This window comes from Peromyscus eremicus, chromosome 7, assembly GCF_949786415.1.
Source record: "Peromyscus eremicus chromosome 7, PerEre_H2_v1, whole genome shotgun sequence".
Classification (NCBI taxonomy): domain Eukaryota; kingdom Metazoa; phylum Chordata; class Mammalia; order Rodentia; family Cricetidae; genus Peromyscus; species Peromyscus eremicus.
In genome coordinates, this window is record NC_081422.1 from 112553589 (window position 1) to 112573647 (window position 20059).

Below are 20059 nucleotides of genomic sequence, written 5' to 3' on the forward strand. Positions count from 1 at the left end.
TCCTCATGATTCTGTCCCCACAAACACATACATGTGCTCCCTCTTGAACACACAGAAAAGAGACTGAAACTGTGGTAACCTGGGGTGTACCCTTGTGGAAATTGCCTGTGGACCACAAAGATGAGGTTATGTGTTACCCAGAACCTAGGGCTCCTTCTATAGGAGCCTGGACCCCTCATTTTCATAAGTACCAGGATTAGCTGGTGGCAGTCTCTTTCTAGTGACAGGCTTCACCCACTGGCTATTTCCTGCTGAGAACACTGGCAGAGGACCTCATAGCAGGCAGAATCCTTGCTTTCTAGATCCCTTCTATCCCTGCCCTGAGTTTCCGGCCTGGTTCTGCTACCAAGAACTGCATCTCTTCTGCCCATCAGAGGTGCTTGGAGTGGGTGACACCTCCCCTTGCTACGACAGCCCTCAACCAGTGACTGCTCAGAATAAGAGCACAGATGTTCCTCATCCCTAATGAGATAGCTCTGAGGCTTGTGCTTTTCATGGTTCCTGAGTATTCTCCAGAGTGATGAAGTTCTGGGTACCCAGAGAGGTCACTGGCTTGCCGCCATAGCTCTCAACAGTTTCCTGTTCCCCAGTGTCCCCTTCCCTAGGTGAGTTTTGGAGATCACTCCTGAAATTATCACTTGCTCTCAAACCTGTCTCCTGGAGTATCCCATGCTAAGATGTCCCTGTTCTTCATGTGTTCATGGCTTGCCTTCTTTCTCCCAGCATACCACATGTGATGAATGGTATTCACTTGCCTGATGTGTAAGCCTTGGACATCAGATTTAGGTAAAATTAAAAACATTGTTTGTGGGAAAATTCACGCAAATGCCTTCTCTTCTTTGGCATTTCTCAATACTCACAAGGCTATTTATTTTGTAAATTTTTCATGCAACATGCTTTGGTCATATTCCTTCCCCTCCCCCAGCTTCTTCCAGATCCCCCTCCCTACTCACCCTACTCGATAATTTACAAGTGTTTTTAAGAGATAAATACCATCACTGTGGCTTTCTTTCCGGTGCTGGGATTAACCCTGGAGCCTTACTTATGCTAGGCAAGCACTCCACCACTGAGCCGCATCCCCAGCATTCAAGCTGATGTTTTTTTAAGTAACCAATTTGATTTACTTTATTTTTCCTGTAGTTGTAATTGGAAAATTCTCTTTAGCGATAATTTTGATGAATATAATTGACTTGGATGCACTTAGTAACCTTGCATGGTTAGCGTCCTTCACTTAGGCCGCTTCGATGCCGGCCCCAAGAGAAAGCCTGTTTTATGGTGAGTGGCTTATACCTCCAGGTAAAGTCACAGTTTGGGTCTTTAGGAACATTTAAAATTATCCAGTGGGGGGTGGGGAGGGGGGAGGATCAATCATTGAGCATCCTTCAGCCACTTTAGTTCCTTCTTGTTGAATCTTCAGAACAGTTTATCTGGGTAGAAGGAGGGAAGTTCTTCCCATAAGGATCAGCACAAGTCGCTGATAACGTAAATGCATTGAGTTTACCCAGTGAGGAGCTTTGAGTGGTCAGCGTGTTGTAGGGAAGGAGCGAGGCCAGTGAACAAGTGCAGCAAAGAGCCTAGGGCTTCACACAACTCCAGCAACACCTGGCATTGGGGAGAATTGTGAACCCAGTAACGCATTAGATGCTTTAACATGTATTAGTAGGGCTGCAGAGATGGATCAACGGTTAAGAACACTGATTTTCCAGAGGTCTCAGGTTCAATGCCTGGCACCCAATGGTAGCTCACAACTGTCTGTAACTCTAGTTTCAGGAGAACTGACACCCTTTTCTGACCCCATGGACACTAGGTATGCATACAATACACAGACATACCTGCAGGCAAAATACCCATATAGATAATATATATATTACATATATATAACAAAGATATGCTGTGGAGGAATTTTTAATAAAAAAAATAAGCAATATGTGTCTGTTAAGCTGTGGAAATGCTAGAAGATGGGCCTTATAGAAACAGTCCAGTTTAAATCTTTTGGTGACTATTAATGATGCTTTCCATGTGAAAATACCAAGGAGATCTATGTTCAAAAGAACATGACCCACTTAAAAGGCTGCACAAGCAAATTAGAATTAATGGGAAAATTTATCAGAGGATAAAGTTCCTTGAAAATTAAAAAGATTGTTCTTTAATAAATAAACAAGCCCCCATGGAATGTCTGGCGCACAGACTGTGCACAATTGTTTGAAAGTCTTGGCAGGGCTGTCTAGAAGCTGTTCTTCAGAGTCCTGTTCTATTCAGATGTCATTAAAAGAACCTTTCCTGCCAGAGCCCTTCCTAATGGAGTTTATTATCTGAGAGCCACAGCAGGAGAGCTAAGGACATTTGACACTAGCTCCACTCAGACCCGGCATGGCTGGTGACCTCAGCTGAGGGGGTCCTCTCTTAGACTCAGCTTCTCCTTCTGGGAAATGTGGAGGTTGAGTTGATGGTCTGCCGTGGAGTTGTTGGGGGTGTCTGTTTGCCCATTCAATGGTAGGGCTCATAGAACTCCGTTGGGAGAGGCCAGCCTCTGACGTTCTCACTGAAGATTTAAATTACCCATGCAACGTTTCCATTTGAGACAGTTACTGCTGTTCTCATTTGTTGAAGAACAATCTTCCCAATTATATGTCAGGAAATTATATTCCCTTAGAAATCTGGTAGCAGAACCAATTCTGCCCCTTGGAGTGCAGTGATGGGCAGTCCAAGACAAGGGCTCCTGTCCTCTGCTGTTGGACCCTCATGGTGGAAGCACAGTTCCTTGTCCCAAATTAGTCTGTGAGATCTACCAGTGGCCACACATACAAACACAATGATTCTCCCTCCCCCAGAGCTGGCTGTCAACTGCCAGTAGCTCCTCAGTAAGGGCTGGGGCCTGGAGAGAACCTCCGGCACCTATGCTGGAATTTGGTTCAGATTGATCTTGTCATAAGTAACGTAACCATGGCAAGTCTGGAAGTTTGTCTCACATCACTGGCCCCATACCCTTACACATATAGACAACGCCAAGTGGGATTAGTGGGTGTGGTGGCTTGAATGTAAATGGCCCCATGGGGTCATATATTTGAATGTTGGGTCTTCGGTTGGTGGAACTGTTTGGGAAGGATTGGGAGTTGTGGCCTTGTTGGAAGAGGTGTTATACTGAGGTTGGGCTATGAGGTTTCAAAAGCCATTCCCAGTTAGTGATCTCTCGCCCTCTCTCCCTCTCCTTCCTTGTGACTGTGGATTAGATGTAAGATTTCAGCTAATGTTCTAGTCCCATGCCTGCCTGCTTGCTGCCATGCTCCCAGCCATGATGGCTATGGACTCTAACCCTCTTGGACTGTAAGCCCTAATTAAATGCATTCTTTTATAAGTTGCCTTGGTTGTGGTGTTTTGTCACAGCAATAGTGAATTATGAGAGAGAGAGAGAGAGAGAGAGAGAGAGAGAGAGAGAGAGAGAGAGAAGGAGGGTATGAAGTTGGGTAGGGGAGTTGAAAAGAGAAATTAGGTGTATAAATGATCATGTTTAATTGTTTAAATGTATGAAAAATCTTTAAAATTTTAAAAATTAGTATGTAGCCACCTTGGTAAAGTGTAGAGCTGAGTAGAATTCAAGAGGCTGGTGAGCTCACAATAGGATCATATGTTATTCACACCACATCAAGAAGGACTCCTGGCACCATGGCAGACGGGACTCAGGGACATGGGTGACAGTGGAGAGGAGAAGGGCTTTGTAGACATGGGAGGCCCTCAGTTCCCATCCAGCCTCCTTAGCTCTCTGCCTCGTGATTTCCACCTCTCTGGAAGCGTTACTCTCTTCAGTTCCTGTGAAGTTTCAGAAAGGCTTGTTTGACAGTACCCGGCCCCATGCTGCAAACTCTATTTTCCTTTCATTTCTAAGAATAACTTAGTGAGCAGCAGCAAAGCCTACGGCTTTGGTTATAGAGTTTTAGCTTTAGAGAAAGAATGAAAACAACTTTGAGGTCTCTTTTAAAAAGTTTTCAGTTCGCTTCTACCCTGGAAGGTGCCTGGCTTTCCTTAATTGCAGAGCCAAGCTGGAATCACTTGACCATGAAAACCCAGGAGTGACCTTACTGTGTGATTAAGTGGCAAGGGCCCATGTTGTGGGCGCCTGGCATAAGTTCAGATGTCCCTGGCCTGATTCCTTGGCATTTATACATGGGAGAAAGAGACTAGTCTTGTGAACTACGACACTGACAAGAGGCGGCAGCTCTCTAGCCTGTGGTGCTGTGCCTACCTCTCTGTTTAATATCCCACAGAAACTGGTCACTCTGAGGTGACTGGCCGTCTGTGAGAGTGTGTACAGGTCCTTCTCTTGATAAAGCTAGGTGAATGCTGTCTCATAATTCAAGGTCTGAGGATTCTTCCTTTCATGTTACAAAAGCAAATGGGGACAGAAATAACCCATCAATTGTTTAAAACCAGAGTGGCCAACAATAATAAATCATTGCCACAATAGTTTGGGGTCAAGGTCTTAATTCATTGGAGACCATTCAAGAATTTAAAACTCTTCTCTAAGTTAATTTTTCACATCTTGTTTGGATCCCTGGAGCTCTCGCTTCCAAAGCAAGGCCATCAGATGTCTTGTTGAGCATGTTTTTCTTGTTGGCATGCCAGACGTGCTAGAGAGGGGGCTTCTTTCCAGAGATGGATAATGGCGATTCCTTCCTGCAAAGTCTATATTTCAAAGAATAGTAGCCTGTTGAGTGTTTGAATAGTTCTCTTCTCTTGCATGCTGTATTAGCTATGTTAATTGCTGCAGACCACATAACATATACCAGTTAATTTAAGTCTAGTTTATTGGAAAGATACAAGCTGGTTTAGATGAGGCTTCCAAGGAGCTTGGAGGGGGCAACCAACTTCAACAGGAAACAAAGCAAGCATCTTCTGGGTCTTCAAACCTTCTGCAGCCACCTCAGATAATCACAGGACCATAATGTCCTTGTGAAACCCTGAAAATTCAGAGCTGTGGTTTGGAGCATTATCACCAAAGTAAGGCCACTTGAACAAACATCCTTAGATCACAACACTGCTTACTCAGGTGCCCACATCTTTACCTGTTCCCTATCTGTTGATGTACCTTTCACATCTATCGTAGAGTCTCTGAGCCAAACAGCCAAAAGTAACAACTGTCCACTGCACAGACTCTCGGAGGCTTCTGTACATCCCACTGGAGTGACTTCATTTTGCCCAGAGCTTATATGACTTGGTACTCATCTTTGTTATCGCCTTCATCCCTATGGTTATCATCCTTGGCCCATTCACTCCCCCACTCTCCCTGCCATTGCCACAACCCAACATCCTCCCCTTCTCTCTTCTCCCTGTCTTTGACTTTGAGTCACTTTCAATGCCAAGTACAAAGGAGCCTGAATTCTCCACCCACACTCAGCAGCTGTACCACGCGGCTCATTCAGCCCCAGCCTTTCCATGTGTTCGCCAGGCCCCGCCAGCAACTGTTCCTTGTCACATGCTCACTCATTGTGCCTTCTCTGAGGGATCTTTCCCATTCACGTGCAAATGCACTGTAACTGCCATCCTTTAAAAATCATCTCCACAACCCACTTCCCTGGTGGCTCCTATCCTGTTTCTCCATTCCACTTTACTGAAAGGAACACCTCCTGATACCCACCTGTACTCACTGTTCTCATGGACTCCCCTCTCACTCCAGTCAGGCTTTCTGCCCTCACTTACTCGTGGAACTCATAACAAGGTCACCAGTGACCTCTGTGTACATCAACCTTCTTTAAGTGTGGGTCACAACCCAATTCGGGGTTTTTTTTAGCTGAACGTGGGATTGCAAAATCCTGGTAGTGGTAGGTTTCTGAACTCTACTAAATAACTACAATTTAATGCAGACTTGAGATGTCTCTGACAATGCTCACCCACATTACACCACCTAACTTGTCTGTAGTGCCACCATTCTGGACTCTGTACTAAATGTGCCATCACGCCATGGTGCCAAAGAATGCTGCCTGAACGTACGTTCAGTTGAGGCCACTCTCTTACAGATCATAGCTTTTTTACTGTACATACCATGATTTCTGCTTTTATAGAAACATAATGATTTAATTATAGAAAACAAAAGCTTTTAATAATTTCCTACCATTACCCTTTATTATGTCTCAAATGAGTATATTTTAAATCTGTTTTAAATAATATCTTTATCCTTTGAGTCTTTCATACATGTTTACAATGTATTTTGATCATAGTTACCCCCTCCTCTTTCTAAATCTTCCCAGACACACCCCTACCTCCCCAACCCCTCCCAATTTCATGTTCTCTTTTTTATGACTCACTAAGTCCACTTTTTGGCCACATACCCATGATTATATAAGCAGCACAAATTAGTGTGTACATGGATTGTTGTGCTACACAGATAATCATACCCATGTCATTTGTATATAAACTTGCTTTAGTCCTTAATAAATATTCTATTTATATGTATACCAAAGAATTATCTTAAAATAGATCTGTTACCAATAAATGTTTGAACTGTATACTTGTTTCATACACTTATTTACCCAGGGTCATGTAAAAACTTCTAAGACACTGTATTGATTGGTTTTTATTGTCAACATGACATACTGTAGAATCATCTGGGAGGAAAGTGAGGATTTTCATAGATCAGGTTGGCCTGTAGGCATGTCTGTGGGGGATTGTGTTGATTACATTGATTGGGAAGACCGAGTCCACTGTGCATGGCACCATTTTCTGGGTTTAGGTCCTGGACTGGATAAGAGAGAACCCAAGCTGAGTAATAATCATGTATGCATTTATTCTCTGTCTGCTGTTGACTGAGGAGGTGGTGTAGTTAGGTGTTTTAAGTTTTCTTCCACATTGAAAACTAAAATTGTGACCTGAAATAAACCCTTTGTCCTGTAGGTTGCTTTATTGGGGTATTTTATCACAGCAATGTGAACGAAACTAAGCGAGTCATAAAGGCTCACAAGTAGAGAAAGCCTAAGAAGCCCTACTCTATGTAACTCATTTCAGTCATCAGTTCTAACCCTCCTGCTGTTTGGACCTGCTTCCATGCTGGACAAACCTGACATTCCTCCAGACCCAGCTGCACCTGTCTCCTCTTCAGGTTCTAAGTGAGAAAGCGCATTTTCTTCTGCACTTACTTTCTCATGTCCTTCATCTTTATCCCATGTGTAGATCTCCAACCCAAACGCCTCCTCCAACTCCCAGCTCATGTATCAAGCTGTCTCTGTGTTTCCTATAAACTGCAACAGGCATCTTCTTTGTCTCTGCTAAGCTTTCTCTACATACAGTCTCTCCTATCTCACTAAATGGCAGGCCTAAATGCAGTTATTGAATCCCCAAGCCCTGGAGCCACCATCGGCTCTTCATCTGCTAACATCCCTCATCTAATTCAGGAGAAAAATCCAAGGTTGGCACAACCTTAGAAACATCTCCAACATGGCTCTTCTCCATACTTCAGCTGCACCTGCCTGGCCTGACCTTTCCCCTTCTTTCAACTGACTTATTGCAGGAGACACCTCACCCAACTTCTGTCAAGCATGCTCCATAGACTGTTTCCATCATATCTAGTAGGAGCCTCCTTCTGATATGGACCCCAAGAGTCATTACTTCTCAGCTCAGAGCTGGTAGGGGCTCCCGTCTGTATCACATTTACACCAAAGTCTTGATGGTGACACACTAGGACCTATAGAATCTGTCAATCCTCTGTGGCCTCCTTTTCTTCCTTGAACATGCCAGCTCTGTGCCCACCTCAGAGACCCTCCTTGGGAAGCCCTCCATTCTGCAAATCTTGTTCTGTAGTGAGGTCACCTCCTAATGGAGGCTTCCATGACTACTGTATTAAAAATTGCAACTACTCCTCCAGATCAAGTACTTCCTTCCCTCCAAGGTTTCTCCAGCTGATTATGAATATTTGCTTTGCATATGCATTTTCTATCTCCTTGAAGTTACATACTACTGTTTTTAGGGTCTAACTTTCTTTTCCTCTTGTTAGGATAAAATTCTCTAACCAAAGAAGCTTGAGGGAGAAGGGGTATATTTGGCTTACACTTCCAGGTTACAGTCAGTCATGGCAGGAAGTCACAGCAGAAGGTGTTTAACTTACACTTCCAGGTTACAGTGGGTCATGGCAGGAAGTCACAATAGCGGGCGTTTAAGTGTGATGGTTCATTGTGTCTGCACTAAGAAGCAGAGATGAGCACTAGTACTCAGCTCTCTGTTTCATAGTCTGCAATCCATGCCCAGGGGAGAGCTCTGCTCACATGAGGAAGTGTCTTCCCACCTCAGTTAGCACTCCACACAGGCATGCCCAGAGGCCATCTCCCAGGCAGTTCTAGATTCCTGTCACATTGACAGTCAACACTAAACATCACACCTAAGAGGACAAAAACACAGGATCTGCTCAAAAGCACTGAGTGAATGAATTTCACATAAAGCTTTCTAAATGTTTTTAAGCTTTCCAAGTCTGATGTACAGAGTTTCTTGTGAGCCATGTGCCAGTCCAGTGAGTTCAAAAGCATAGAAGCCCTTGTTCTAAGGAAAACAAAAAGCAAAAACAAAACACCAGAGGCCCATGGGTGCTGGTTCTCCAGGGCCATGTGCCTAGTGGCTGGGGCTCCTGAGCGTTGTCGTCCATTTCCCAACACCTCCACACTGCCTGCTGGCGCCCCCGTTACATCACTGTAGTCTGAGAATACTAATTGCTGTTGGTTTTTCTTTGCAGTGTTGATGAGAAAACCCCATACCTAGCTTTGGGGGCTGTGAAGAATATCTCTCTGAACATCTCCATCTCCAACCTTGGGGACGATGCCTATGATGCCAATGTATCCTTCAATGTTTCTCGGGAACTCTTCTTCATCAACATGTGGCAGAAGGTAAGGAGAGTCCCCTGAGAGGGAGCCATTTGCCATCTAACACACCTGCTGACTTGCTCTGTAGCATGGGTCATGCAATGATTCTACAAAGGCCACTCCTTTATAAGGAACTTGGAATTACTAGAAATCGGCTTTCATCCTGGACTAAGCAGGCTGCTGGTACGGCCCAGGTATCAGCCATGAATACATAACCTAGAGAGCATCTATCTTACATTGTGCTCCGTCCCTTCTCTCTTGTGGACTGGCCCTTTCTGAGCAGCTACAGCTGTTATTTCCAGCACATATACGTTCTATAAAATTTCAGTTTTGTGTCAGTAGTTGTGAAAATACGTATGGATGGATTCCTGCTTGTCATGATTATGATCACTAACAATACATTCCATGCTCTCTGTTACATGGGCGTCTGTGTCAGCTGATACTTTGACATATTTATATATTTATTCTTGTTACATTTGAGGGAATTGAGGAAAGTCCATGATTTCCATTAGTTGAGTGAGCTTTTGTAGAGCCAATTCACTTACTCAAATGAATTGAAGTTTACAGAATGTGATTCCAAAAGAAAGGGGGGGCTATTGCTTTCTCCCTCCCTTATGCCCCCCAGTGCACTCACCCCCGTGAGAAAGGAGGAGCAGGCCTGGGCAGGAGAGACCCCATTCTACCCAGTTGCTCTGGCAGCAGATTTTCAGATGTTTGCAGCTTTTCCCTGTTGGTGGCATTGGGGTCAGGGAGCTGGTGTTCACATGGAACCTGAATCACTTCATGAGGAACCTTCCCCCTGGTCCTCAGCTCATGGCACTCTGAGGTACACATTTGAGCACGTAGCAGGCCTTCTGTTCGGGCATTTGCACTGCCCATTGAGGTTGTGAAAGACCATGTTGATGTGTTAGTTAGTCACCCATCAGTTCTAGACAAAAGCTGTGGTCAGCCGGGCGGTGGTGGCGCACGCCTTTAATCCCAGCACTCGGGAGGCAGAGCCAGGCGGATCTCTGTGAGTTCGAGGCCAGCCTGGGCTCCCAAGTGAGTTCCAGGAAAGGCGCAAAGCTACACAGAGAAACCCTGTCTCGAAAAAAAAAACCAAAAAAAAAAAAAAAAAAAAAAAAAGCTGTGGTCATTCGAGGACAGTGTACTTGAAAAGTTCACAGGGATGAGTCAATAGCTACCATCGCTGGTCGTGGTGACAATGAGGGTGAATCAGGTAGACTCCTTTGCCATTGAGTCCCGGTGACCTAGAAAACCTTTGGCCTAGAGAATCTTAGCTTTCATTTTGGCAGAAAGCTGACAAGATATCATGGCTCCTCATGATGTTGTAAGCATTATTGTGAGAGTAGGGGAAGGGTATACACCATGTAGCTCTGTGGACCAACTAGAAAAGCAGATGGCCACAGTGACAGAAACAAAGATGCCCCCCATGACAATCATTCTTCAAGGTTCAGTTGGGATGTAAATGGTCTGGCTCAGCTCTAACTGCACTAGAGGTATCTAGTGATGGGCGGCCAAGGGAGCTCACCCGCTCCACCAAATGGACAACACATGGACTTTACTAGGCTCTGTATGAATCTTACCAAAAAGATTCTAAAACACAAAACCAAGAAAAACCTAATTCAAGATGAAATAAAATTTAAAAGATTATTATCAGAGAAAATGTCCAGAACATTCCCCTTTGCCTAGAGAGTAACCTCATGAGGCGTTGTGTGGGAGCAAGGAGCAAAGACAGAGAAAGGAAGAAAGAGGAATGTTTGGATGAGCAGGGACCACACGGGCTTGGTCTTCGCAGAGCTCCGAGAACCTGAGGTAACACACCTTAGCTCCATTCCTCTCAAGGGGGAGGAGGCTGCTGGAGAATTTCCCCACCAGTTTCTGTCACTCACTGTGGGAAAAAAAGAGGAGTTCAGAAATGGGCACACGAGCCTCCCTCTCATAGCTATATCCCCCACTTCCTGTCCAGTAAAACAAACAGTGATGACGAGTAAACACTGGCCGAAATAAACAGGGCTGGAGAGATGGCTCGCTATCAAGACACTTACAGCTCTTACAAACACCCTCACGATGGCTCACAACCACTGGAACTCCAGTTCCAGGGGATCCCTCATATATACATACACATACACTCAGATGTGCACACATACCCATAAAATAAAATATTTTTTTTAAAAATAGGGGCTGAAACAAAAACAATTTTACAGATACTTCATTTCAGTTAAACATAAGTATAGAACCATTACTACCACAGTAGATATATAATTCAAAAAATTAATTAAAAGTGAGCCTTCTGGGGCTGGAGAGATGGCTCAGCAGTTAAGTGCACTGGGTGCTCTTCCAGAGGACCCGAATTCAATTCCTAGTACCCCCATAGTGGCTCACAACCATCTGTAATTCCAGTCCTAGACAATCTGTTGCCCTTTTCTGGTCTCTGTGGGCACCAGGCATGCATGTGGTGCAAGACAAAATGCCCACATGTACAAAATAAAATCTTTTAAAATTTTTAAATAAGCCTTCTGATCTCAGCTATAACTACCGTTTTAAGAATAAGCTAGATTTTTGCCCCTCCTTCTGCCTCACAATCTTCAGGGTGGCATTAAGACTCCTCAGCTGTTCCCACAAGGCCGTCCTTAGCTCAGTCCTTCCTGGGTACCTCCTTTCCCAGACTCATAGCTCATGGTGCCTGTTTACACACTTGAATCAGTCCTCGTTCATGACTGAGGCTACTATTACAAGAGTCATCCCTTCTATCGCGTGTCAATGAATATTGCCCCAAATCTCAGCTCGTGTAATCTGTTTAGGCTCCTTACCTGGCTGCATGGGACTTGTTTGGATAGCAGTTACTAAGTACCTATTAAATGCCAAAGACTGTACCAGTCACCAGGGGTGACAGATAGGAATAAGGCATGCCCCCTTCTCCCAGGGTGCTCCCAGCCTACTGGGGCATGCCATCAAATAATTAAGATAATTAATAGTCAAGATACAAGATACTAACTAGGGCTGGAGAGATGGCTCAGAGGTTAAGAGCACTGACTGCTCTTCCAGAGGTCCTGAGTTCAATTCCCAGCAACCGCATGGTGGCTCACAACCATCTGTAATGAGATCTGGTGCCCTCTTCTGACCTGCAGACATACATGCAGGCAGAACACTGTATACATAATAAATAAATCTTTAAAAAAAAAGCCGGGCGGTGGTGGCGCACGCCTTTAATCCCAGCACTCGGGAGGCAGAGCCAGGCAGATCTCTGTGAGTTCGAGGCCAGCCTGGACTACCAAGTGAGTTCCAGGAAAAGGCGCAAAGCTACACAGAGAAACCCTGTCTCGAAAAACCAAAAAAAAAAAAAAAAAAAAAAAAAGAGTCTTACGCTCTGTGGACTGAGCTAGCCGGGCTTTGGCTACAAACCTGTAATCCCAGGGCTGGTCTCTCAGTAGCTACAAGATACTAACTACCATTCAGATATGCTGAGAAGTTACTGTGAGGCCCAGGTGTACCAAGGTAGAGCCAATCATTACTGTGACAGTCTCATGTTGGCAGAATCCTTGGATAAGGGCTTATGGTTGGTGCAGAAAAATGTGCTGTGAGCAGGGTTGACAAGGAGTGGGCCCAGTGTTTTGGCTGGTAAATCAGGGAAGCTGGCCTGGAGCAGGAGAGAGAGGCAGAAGACAGCAAGGGAACCCAACAGGAGAGGCCTGGGCATGATGGGAAGATGGCTGGCCTGTGGAGTGGAGGACTCAGAGGCATGATGGGAAGAGGGCTGGCCTGTGGAGTGGAGGACTCAGAGGCATGATGGGAAGAGGGCTGGCCTGTGGAGTGGAGGACTCAGAGGCATGATGGGAAGAGGGCTGGCCTGTGGAGTGGAGGACTCAGAGGCATGATGGGAAGAGGGCTGGCCTGTGGAGCAGAGAACAAGGAGCACCCACGATGGCAGGTTGACACCAGCACAGTTGAGAACTTGCCTCCTAATGCCCTAAGCTTGTCAGAACTCCTGCCCACTCAGTGCCTCTTGTGATGGTGAGGAGTTGTGTGGGGAGAATAAATGAGTCTTGAATTCAAAGAAGGGCCTTGGCTCATGTCTGCATCTTCATGATTGATGCATTCCAGAACACGATGGAAACAGACAGGGCTGGAAAGAACAAACTTTCATCTAGGTGCAAGAGAGCTCCCAGTCCAAGTTTGGGCACTGAGGGTAGCAGCCATTGGCCATGAAATTACAGAGGTCGCTCTACCAAGAGAAAAGGCAAAATGGCAAAGACGGGCTTCTTGTATTAGTTGCCAGTCATTGTGACCAAATTCCTAAGATCGCAGCGTGAAGGGAGGAATTCCTCATTTTGGCTCGCGGTCCACGGTTGCTTGTTTCCGTGTACTTGGGATGAACATTATGGCAGCAGGAGCATGTGGCATAGGAAGTTGTCCACCCTCATGACAGATGAGAAGCAGAGAGTTAGGAAGTGAGAGGGGACAGGTGTCACCTACAAAGGCACACTCCCTCATAACCTCCTTCCTCAAGCTAAGCCCCACCTCCAAATTAAATAGTCACCAGCTAGGTGCCAGTCTTTGAACACACAAATCTAGGGGGGACTTTCCATCTTCTAACCATGTGGTAGTTTGAATGAGGAAAGTCTGCCATAAGGCCCAGAGACTTGAACACTCGGTCCTCAGTGGGTGGTGGTCTTTAGGTAGGTCATGGGACCTTTAGGAAGTACAGCCTTGGTGAAGAAAGTGTGTCACTGAAGGCGAGATGTGAAGGTTTTTATCCTTATCCCATTTCCTATTTATTTCCTCTGCTTCTTGCGTGTGGATGAAAATGTGATCAGCCAGCTTCCTGCTCCTGCTTCCTGTTGCCAAACCTTCCCCCGCCATGATGGACTTGCTCCCTCTAGAACCATACATCAAAATTAACCCTTACTTCCTTCTGTTGCTTGCTGCCATAGCTTTTTATCACAGCTACAGAATGACTGATACAGACCATGGCACTCCAGGCTTTCACACTGTGAGTTGCCATCTTGCTTTGTGTCTCCCAGATGCCAACCTGGAGGCAAGGAGCTGAGGGCACTGGGTCTATTTGAAAGATGAAAGAGAGGAAAGGGCAAGTAGGCTGTTCAGTCAGCTACTGTGGTGTGGGATGGGCTTACTCTTGCCACTCTGGAAACAATATAAAGATAAATATATCCTGGGGATGAAAAGGCAGAAGTTCATACTCTCTAAGGCAGTGGTTCTCAACCTGTGAGTCGTGACCCCTTGGGGTCAACTGATCCTTTCACAGGGGTCACCTAAGACCATCAGAAAACACAGATATTTACATTATGATTCATAACAGTGGCAAAATCACAGTTATGAAGTAGCAATGAAAATACTTTATGGTTGGGGGTCACCACAACATGAGGAACTGTATTAAAGGGTCTCAACATAAGAAAGTTGAGACTCATTGGTCTAAGAATTAGGGTGGAGACCCCCGGGAGGCCACTCCCCAGCACATCAGAACTACCATGTGCATGCCAGCATGACCTCTTTGGTTCTGAAAACGGTGCCCTCAGATGCAGAGGTCTAGGTCTGGCACGGGGAAATCAGTGAGGCACTCTGACAGATGCGAGTCTCACTTCCTAAGCTCCTGGAAGTTGTAAGTTAGAGTTCTGCTTAAAGAACACTTCACAGTTCCAGGAATTGGACAAGGCAGGTGTGAGAATAGGTGACAGTGTCCAGGTGTGGAAAAGAATATGGTAGATTCTGTGGAAGATGGAGGGTTCCGATGTCACCCATGGGTCAGCCACTTCAGTAGCCCAGTAATTGAAGTGGGAGTGTTAACTAGTGCCGCCAGATTTTATTTTTCAATAAAAACCAGAACTTCATTTTTATGTTACTTTGGCAGCTAATTAAAATGTTTTCTGAGTGTCGTATAAGCCAAACAAAACATGTCCCCTGATCATATCCAGCCTGTAGGCCACTGGTCTAGACTTCTGGCCGATCTATTCCTCATATGCACTAGTTCTGTGCCCTAACCTGCTTGTCTGTCTTGTGACTGCATCACTGGTCAAACCTTTTTCACATCCTGGGTGCATCTCACATCCTCCCCTTGGCAACAGACTAACTAGCCAAATATATTAGCATTTGGAGGAGAGTGTGTGTGTGTGTGTGTGTGTGTGTGTGTGTGTGTGTGTGTGTGTGTAGGGGATGGAAGGGAATGGAAAAGTCAACCCAAATGTAGCATCCATGTCATTTTTAAAGCTAATGACTTTTAGGCTAAAATCTGTGCTTTGGAGTGATAGCAGAAGCTAAGCTGGAGTCTGCATTGTTTGCATTTACAATGTAAAGTGTGAAGTGGGGGGAAAGTGAGCACTGGTGATTAGCAGGTACAGACAGAAGTTCCAGCTCTCTCTCTGGTGATCAGTATGATCCTGGGTCCAGGGTAACAATTTCTTGCACTGTAATGTTGACGTGTGTTAAGGATTGAGTGGGGCCTATGCCAAGCATGTGTATATAAGGTGTGGTAGACTCCTGACTCCCAACATATGCGAGTACATAATACAGATCATCAGTTACTCGGTGTCCTGTTGGTCCCCACCTTATGACGGTTCAGCTTGCGATTTCTCCAACTTTGTGATGGCGCAAAGGCCATACACTTTTAGCAGAAACTGTGCTTCCAGGTTTGAACTTGGGTCTTTTACTGGCCTGGCGATATGCAGCACAATACTCTCATGATGCTAGGCAACCTCGTTGACATCTTACAGGAAGTGCCGTCAGGCCAGAGAAACGGGAAGATAGGATTCAGTGATGGGAGTGTCGGAAGGCTGAGGCATGAGGAAGAATCGAGGGTCATGGGCTCATATGGGAGAGACAGACCTCACCCATCACACTTGCAGAGCACAGCCAAGCTGCCTAGAGCTTAGTTCACAATCCATTGTCATCAGTCACTGAGTCTGGTTGTGCAGTTGCCTACTGCTTCATCTTCTTTCTAATCACCTTGAGAGACTGAGGTGAAGGGATGGCTTCTGGGTACTTTTACTCCTCCCATGACAAGGCCTAAGGAGGGGCATCTAAGGAGGGGCATGGTAGTATAACAAGGAAGCCCATTTTTGCTGTTTCTGAGAAGTGAATGGTTTGAATTTCCAGTCAGGCTGGGCTTTGGAGTCTTCATTAACTACCGGGTCAGCTTACTCTTTTATGACAAGTGGCATCAGGATGGGTGAGTTTGTTTTGATTGTAAAGTGAGTCTTCCCAGTAATATCTACCTCCACCACGGAATGGGTGTTCCGTTTCTCTCAGGAATCTCTCTTCTCACTTTCAAGGCAAGCGACTCAAGACGGCGCCAGATGATAAAAACCTATCAGCTTTCTAATCTGAACTGAGGGAGGATTTGGAAACTTAATGTGTTTGCATAGCTTTATATTTGAGGAGGTACCTGACCCTTCCGTGGGCGGAAGGTTCACTGTGGGAACCTTTGTGTCTGTGCCTGTGAATAAAGCAAGACATGTCATTGGAGCTGAGGAGTCGGGCATTGCCGGGGCAGAAGTGCACCCCATCCGTCGGTATGTAAGAAAGTACAGAAAGCTTTCCTTCCCTCTGCTGCTCCCCTGGCCGCAGAATCTGCTGATTGCCGTGTGTTCTACTGTCTCCGGTGTCTCTTATCAAGTTAATAGTAGCCCCCAGTAAAATGCAGCCCTCAGATGTTTATAGTCATCCTGGGCTGGCCATTAAGATGATGAATGAACTCACTGCTAACCCTTGTAAGAGAGCCCTTCGGGGGAAATCAATACTTAGAAAATAATAAGTCTTTCCCGCCCCCTTCCTGTCTTTAATCCTGTGCCCTGAGCCCCTTGGTGACTTTACCTTGAACTTCCTGCATAATGCCAAGCAGTGCTCCTCACCTGGCCCTGATCCAGGTGCCACTCTTACCCTGCATTCTCCTTGGTGCTTGTTTCCTGTTTGGGTTACTTCTGAAGGCCCTGCCCTTTATCTATCATGGGCTGAGAGGAGGTGGAGGAGAGCACCAGGACTGTAATCCCTAACCGGTACATGTTACCTGTCAGTCCTGCCTGAGTGCTGGCACACCACAGAGATAGCCTAGACTGAAGGTCCCAGAGACTGCTGGCCCTTCTGGTGGCCGTGGGCACCAGGAAATGATGGAGAACCCCAGATGTCCACTTCCAATCACAGTGTGGTCTATGTTCCAAGGCAGAGCTCAGCTTTCGTTGGCATGAAAAGCTTCGTTTGTGTATTCATGGCGTTTGAACGGGAGGCTCCAGTCCAGGCTGAGAAATGTCAGTAAAGCTGTAACTTCGACAAGGCTCAATTAAGAATGTTTCCCACCACCATGCCACAGCAGGTCTGTGAGAGGGATTTAAGAAGTGAGCATTAAAACTCTTGGATCCCACCTTCAACTAGATGTGGAGAAGTATTTACCCATTTCTTCTGAATTTTAAATCTTTTTTACCAGACAACAAAGTACCTTTAAAAAAAGAGAGAGAGAACCATGAAAGCAAACTGCTAAGCTAGGACAAAAGACAACTTAAAAGGTAAATAAACCATTAAAAACAGGTCTGGGAGAGGGCTCAGATGGCTCACTAGCTGAGCAAGCCTGATGACCTGATTTGGATCTCCAGGGCCCGGATAATGGTGGAAGGAGAGACCAGATGTCACAAAATCGTCTTCTGACCTCACACCATGCGTACACATCACACACACTCGGTTGGAAGTGAGGAGACTGGAGGTGGTTCAGTGGTTTAGAGCGGTTGCTGTTCTTGCAGAGGACATAAGTTCAGTTCCCAACACCCACATCAGACAGCCCCCAATCACCTGTAACTCCAGCTCCAAGGGGTCCGACACCTCCCTGTTCTGGCCTCCAAGCGCATCTACACTCGTGTTCACACACACACATACACAATTTGAAAATAATAAAATTTTTGAAGTCAGGAAAAAGTTGAACAACTCCCCTGGAGCTGACGGTGAGAATGATGGTCCCTGAGAGGTGTGTCTGTTCCAGAGGAGACAGTCAGGGTGAAGCAGGGCAGGGCAGGGCAACCTCAGGCAAAGGCCCTCCAACCATAGCCCTCAGCTTGCTCTTGCAGGGAAGGTCTGACTCAGTTCTATCTTAAAGCAGGAAGTTGCATTTGGGGCCACAAACAGCAGACACTGGTTTAGAGCAGCTTAGGAAGCTTTAAAGCCCCCAGGATGAGATGTGGACAGGGTGGGTCAGGGAATCAAGACGCTGCTGGCTGCCGTTGTGGACAACAGGGAGCCCACAAGTTTGCTGGTGGGGGTGTAAACTAGCTAGCCCGACCCCATGGAAATCAGTATGTACGTTTTTCAGAAAAGAGACACAGATCCATTAGGTCTACCGTATTACTCAGGTCTACCTCTCCTGGGTGTTGACCCAACGGACTCCGCGTCACACATCACAGAGAAACAGAGCATCAGTGTTTACTGCAGCTTTGTTCACAATAGCCAGATTACTGAGCCAGCCTAGCTGTCCAGCAAGAGAGAAATGGATAGAGAAAATGTGGTTTTTATACACAATGGAATGTTTCCAGCCGTAAGAATGAAGTCATGTTATTTGTAGGAAAATGGATGCAACTGGAAACAATACTATTAAGCAAATTAATCCCAGAAAATGTCTCCCTCTCATTTGTAGTTCCTATATTTTATGTAGTCACAGAGTTTTCTCTGTGTATATTAAATGAAAGTGGAAGTGATGCTGTGTAAGGTAACACAGGGGGCCAAGCGGGGAGAGGGCAGGAAAAGGAGAATATATTCATCGTACAACAAATGCATATAAGAAATCTAAATTTAAAATAACATTTTTTAAATGGGGACCTTTGGCAGCTTACCATGCAGGAAGGAAGCAGTGATAAAAGCCCCTGGATAATGGGCACAAAGCTAAGAGATGTTTAGGGCTCCCGGGACCCGCTTAAGGTGAACACGGCAGGGCTAGGGATGTAGCTCAGTGGTCAAGCACTTGCTGAGCATGCTCAAAACCAATGTGTTAGAAATACTTCAAGGGCTGGAGAGATGGCTCAGAGGTTAAAAGCACTGGCTGCTTTTCCAAAGGTCCTGAGTTCAATTCCCAGCAACCACATGGTGGCTCACAACCATCTGTAATGAGATCTGGTGCCCTCTTCTGGCCTGCAGGGATGTGTGCAGGCAGAACACTGTATACATAATAAATAAATAAATCTTTATTAAAAAAAAAAAAGAAAGAAATACTTCAAATGAAGTACTTCAGTGCATATAAAATACGTGAAACGTACCTAGGGTTACAGGCATACACCACCATGCCTATTTAAATTTTCTTCCAATTGAGACACAGTGTCAGTACAATACTGCTGCTGATTTCTGATTTCTTCCTGGAGCTGATCCTCCACCAACTTTCCCAGATGAGCTAGAGTTGCCTTTTCAGCCAGAGGTAGGAAGGGAGGATGCTGGAAGGCGGGTCCGTTATCCACGAGGCCAGGGAAATCAAACATGTTGGTACCCGCTGACCACCTTCGATTCCTTCCCTCTTCCTGACAGTTTTTGCCCTCCAGCCCCGTTCCCTGCATGCACCTGCCCCACTCTGGTTTGCTTTTCTGTGTGTGCGTGTGCATATACATTTCCCCATTTGTATGGCTGCACACGTGTGTGCAGATGTGCAAGCCTGAGGTTGGTGTCAGCCTCCTTTCTCCACCTCATTTGTTGAGTCGGGGTCTCTCAATTGAACCAGAGGAGCCACCATGGCTACCTTGCATTTACGTGGGTCCTGGGGTCAACCCCAATCCTTACGCTTCCTTGGCAATTGCTTCTCCACTGAGGCATTTCCCCAGCCCTGCTTGTTTATTTATTTATTTACTTTAATGCCCTGTACCTGTGACTCTTTAAAAGGCTGACTGGCCCTCAGGTAGCTAGAGCTTAGTTAGCCATGGTCATAAATAGCCAGGAGCTGAGCAGCACCCAATCAGGCCACCTCTGGGTGTGCTCTCCCTCAGGGCTGGGTCCCCTCTCTGCTGCATCCTCCCTCCCTCCTTTACTGCCCTTCCTGGAGACACATTTTCATACAGATTTTGTTTCCATGACTCCCCATCTCAGAGTCAGAATGTTTTGGGGTTTGTGTGTGGTTTTTGTGTGGACTTCAATTTCTTCCCTCAAATGATGCTATTTGGTGTGTTTTCCCTTCGTAATAGAACCTGCTAGAAGTCTGTAGGTCTGCTCTGTTGATATTTTGTCTGTGAGGTTTGACTAGAGCCCAATCT

The 20059-nt window shown here is 45.8% G+C and overlaps 1 protein-coding gene across 1 annotated transcript in view; it reads left to right on the forward strand.

Moving 5' to 3' along the window:
• Itga9 (integrin subunit alpha 9) overlaps positions 1-20059 on the forward strand; it is a 311746-nt gene that overhangs the window by 200310 nt on the left and 91377 nt on the right. Inside the window, exon 18 of the mRNA XM_059268864.1 lies at positions 8711-8861. Within this exon, the coding sequence (XP_059124847.1) occupies positions 8711-8861 (151 nt within the window). The remainder of the gene's footprint in view (positions 1-8710; positions 8862-20059) is intronic.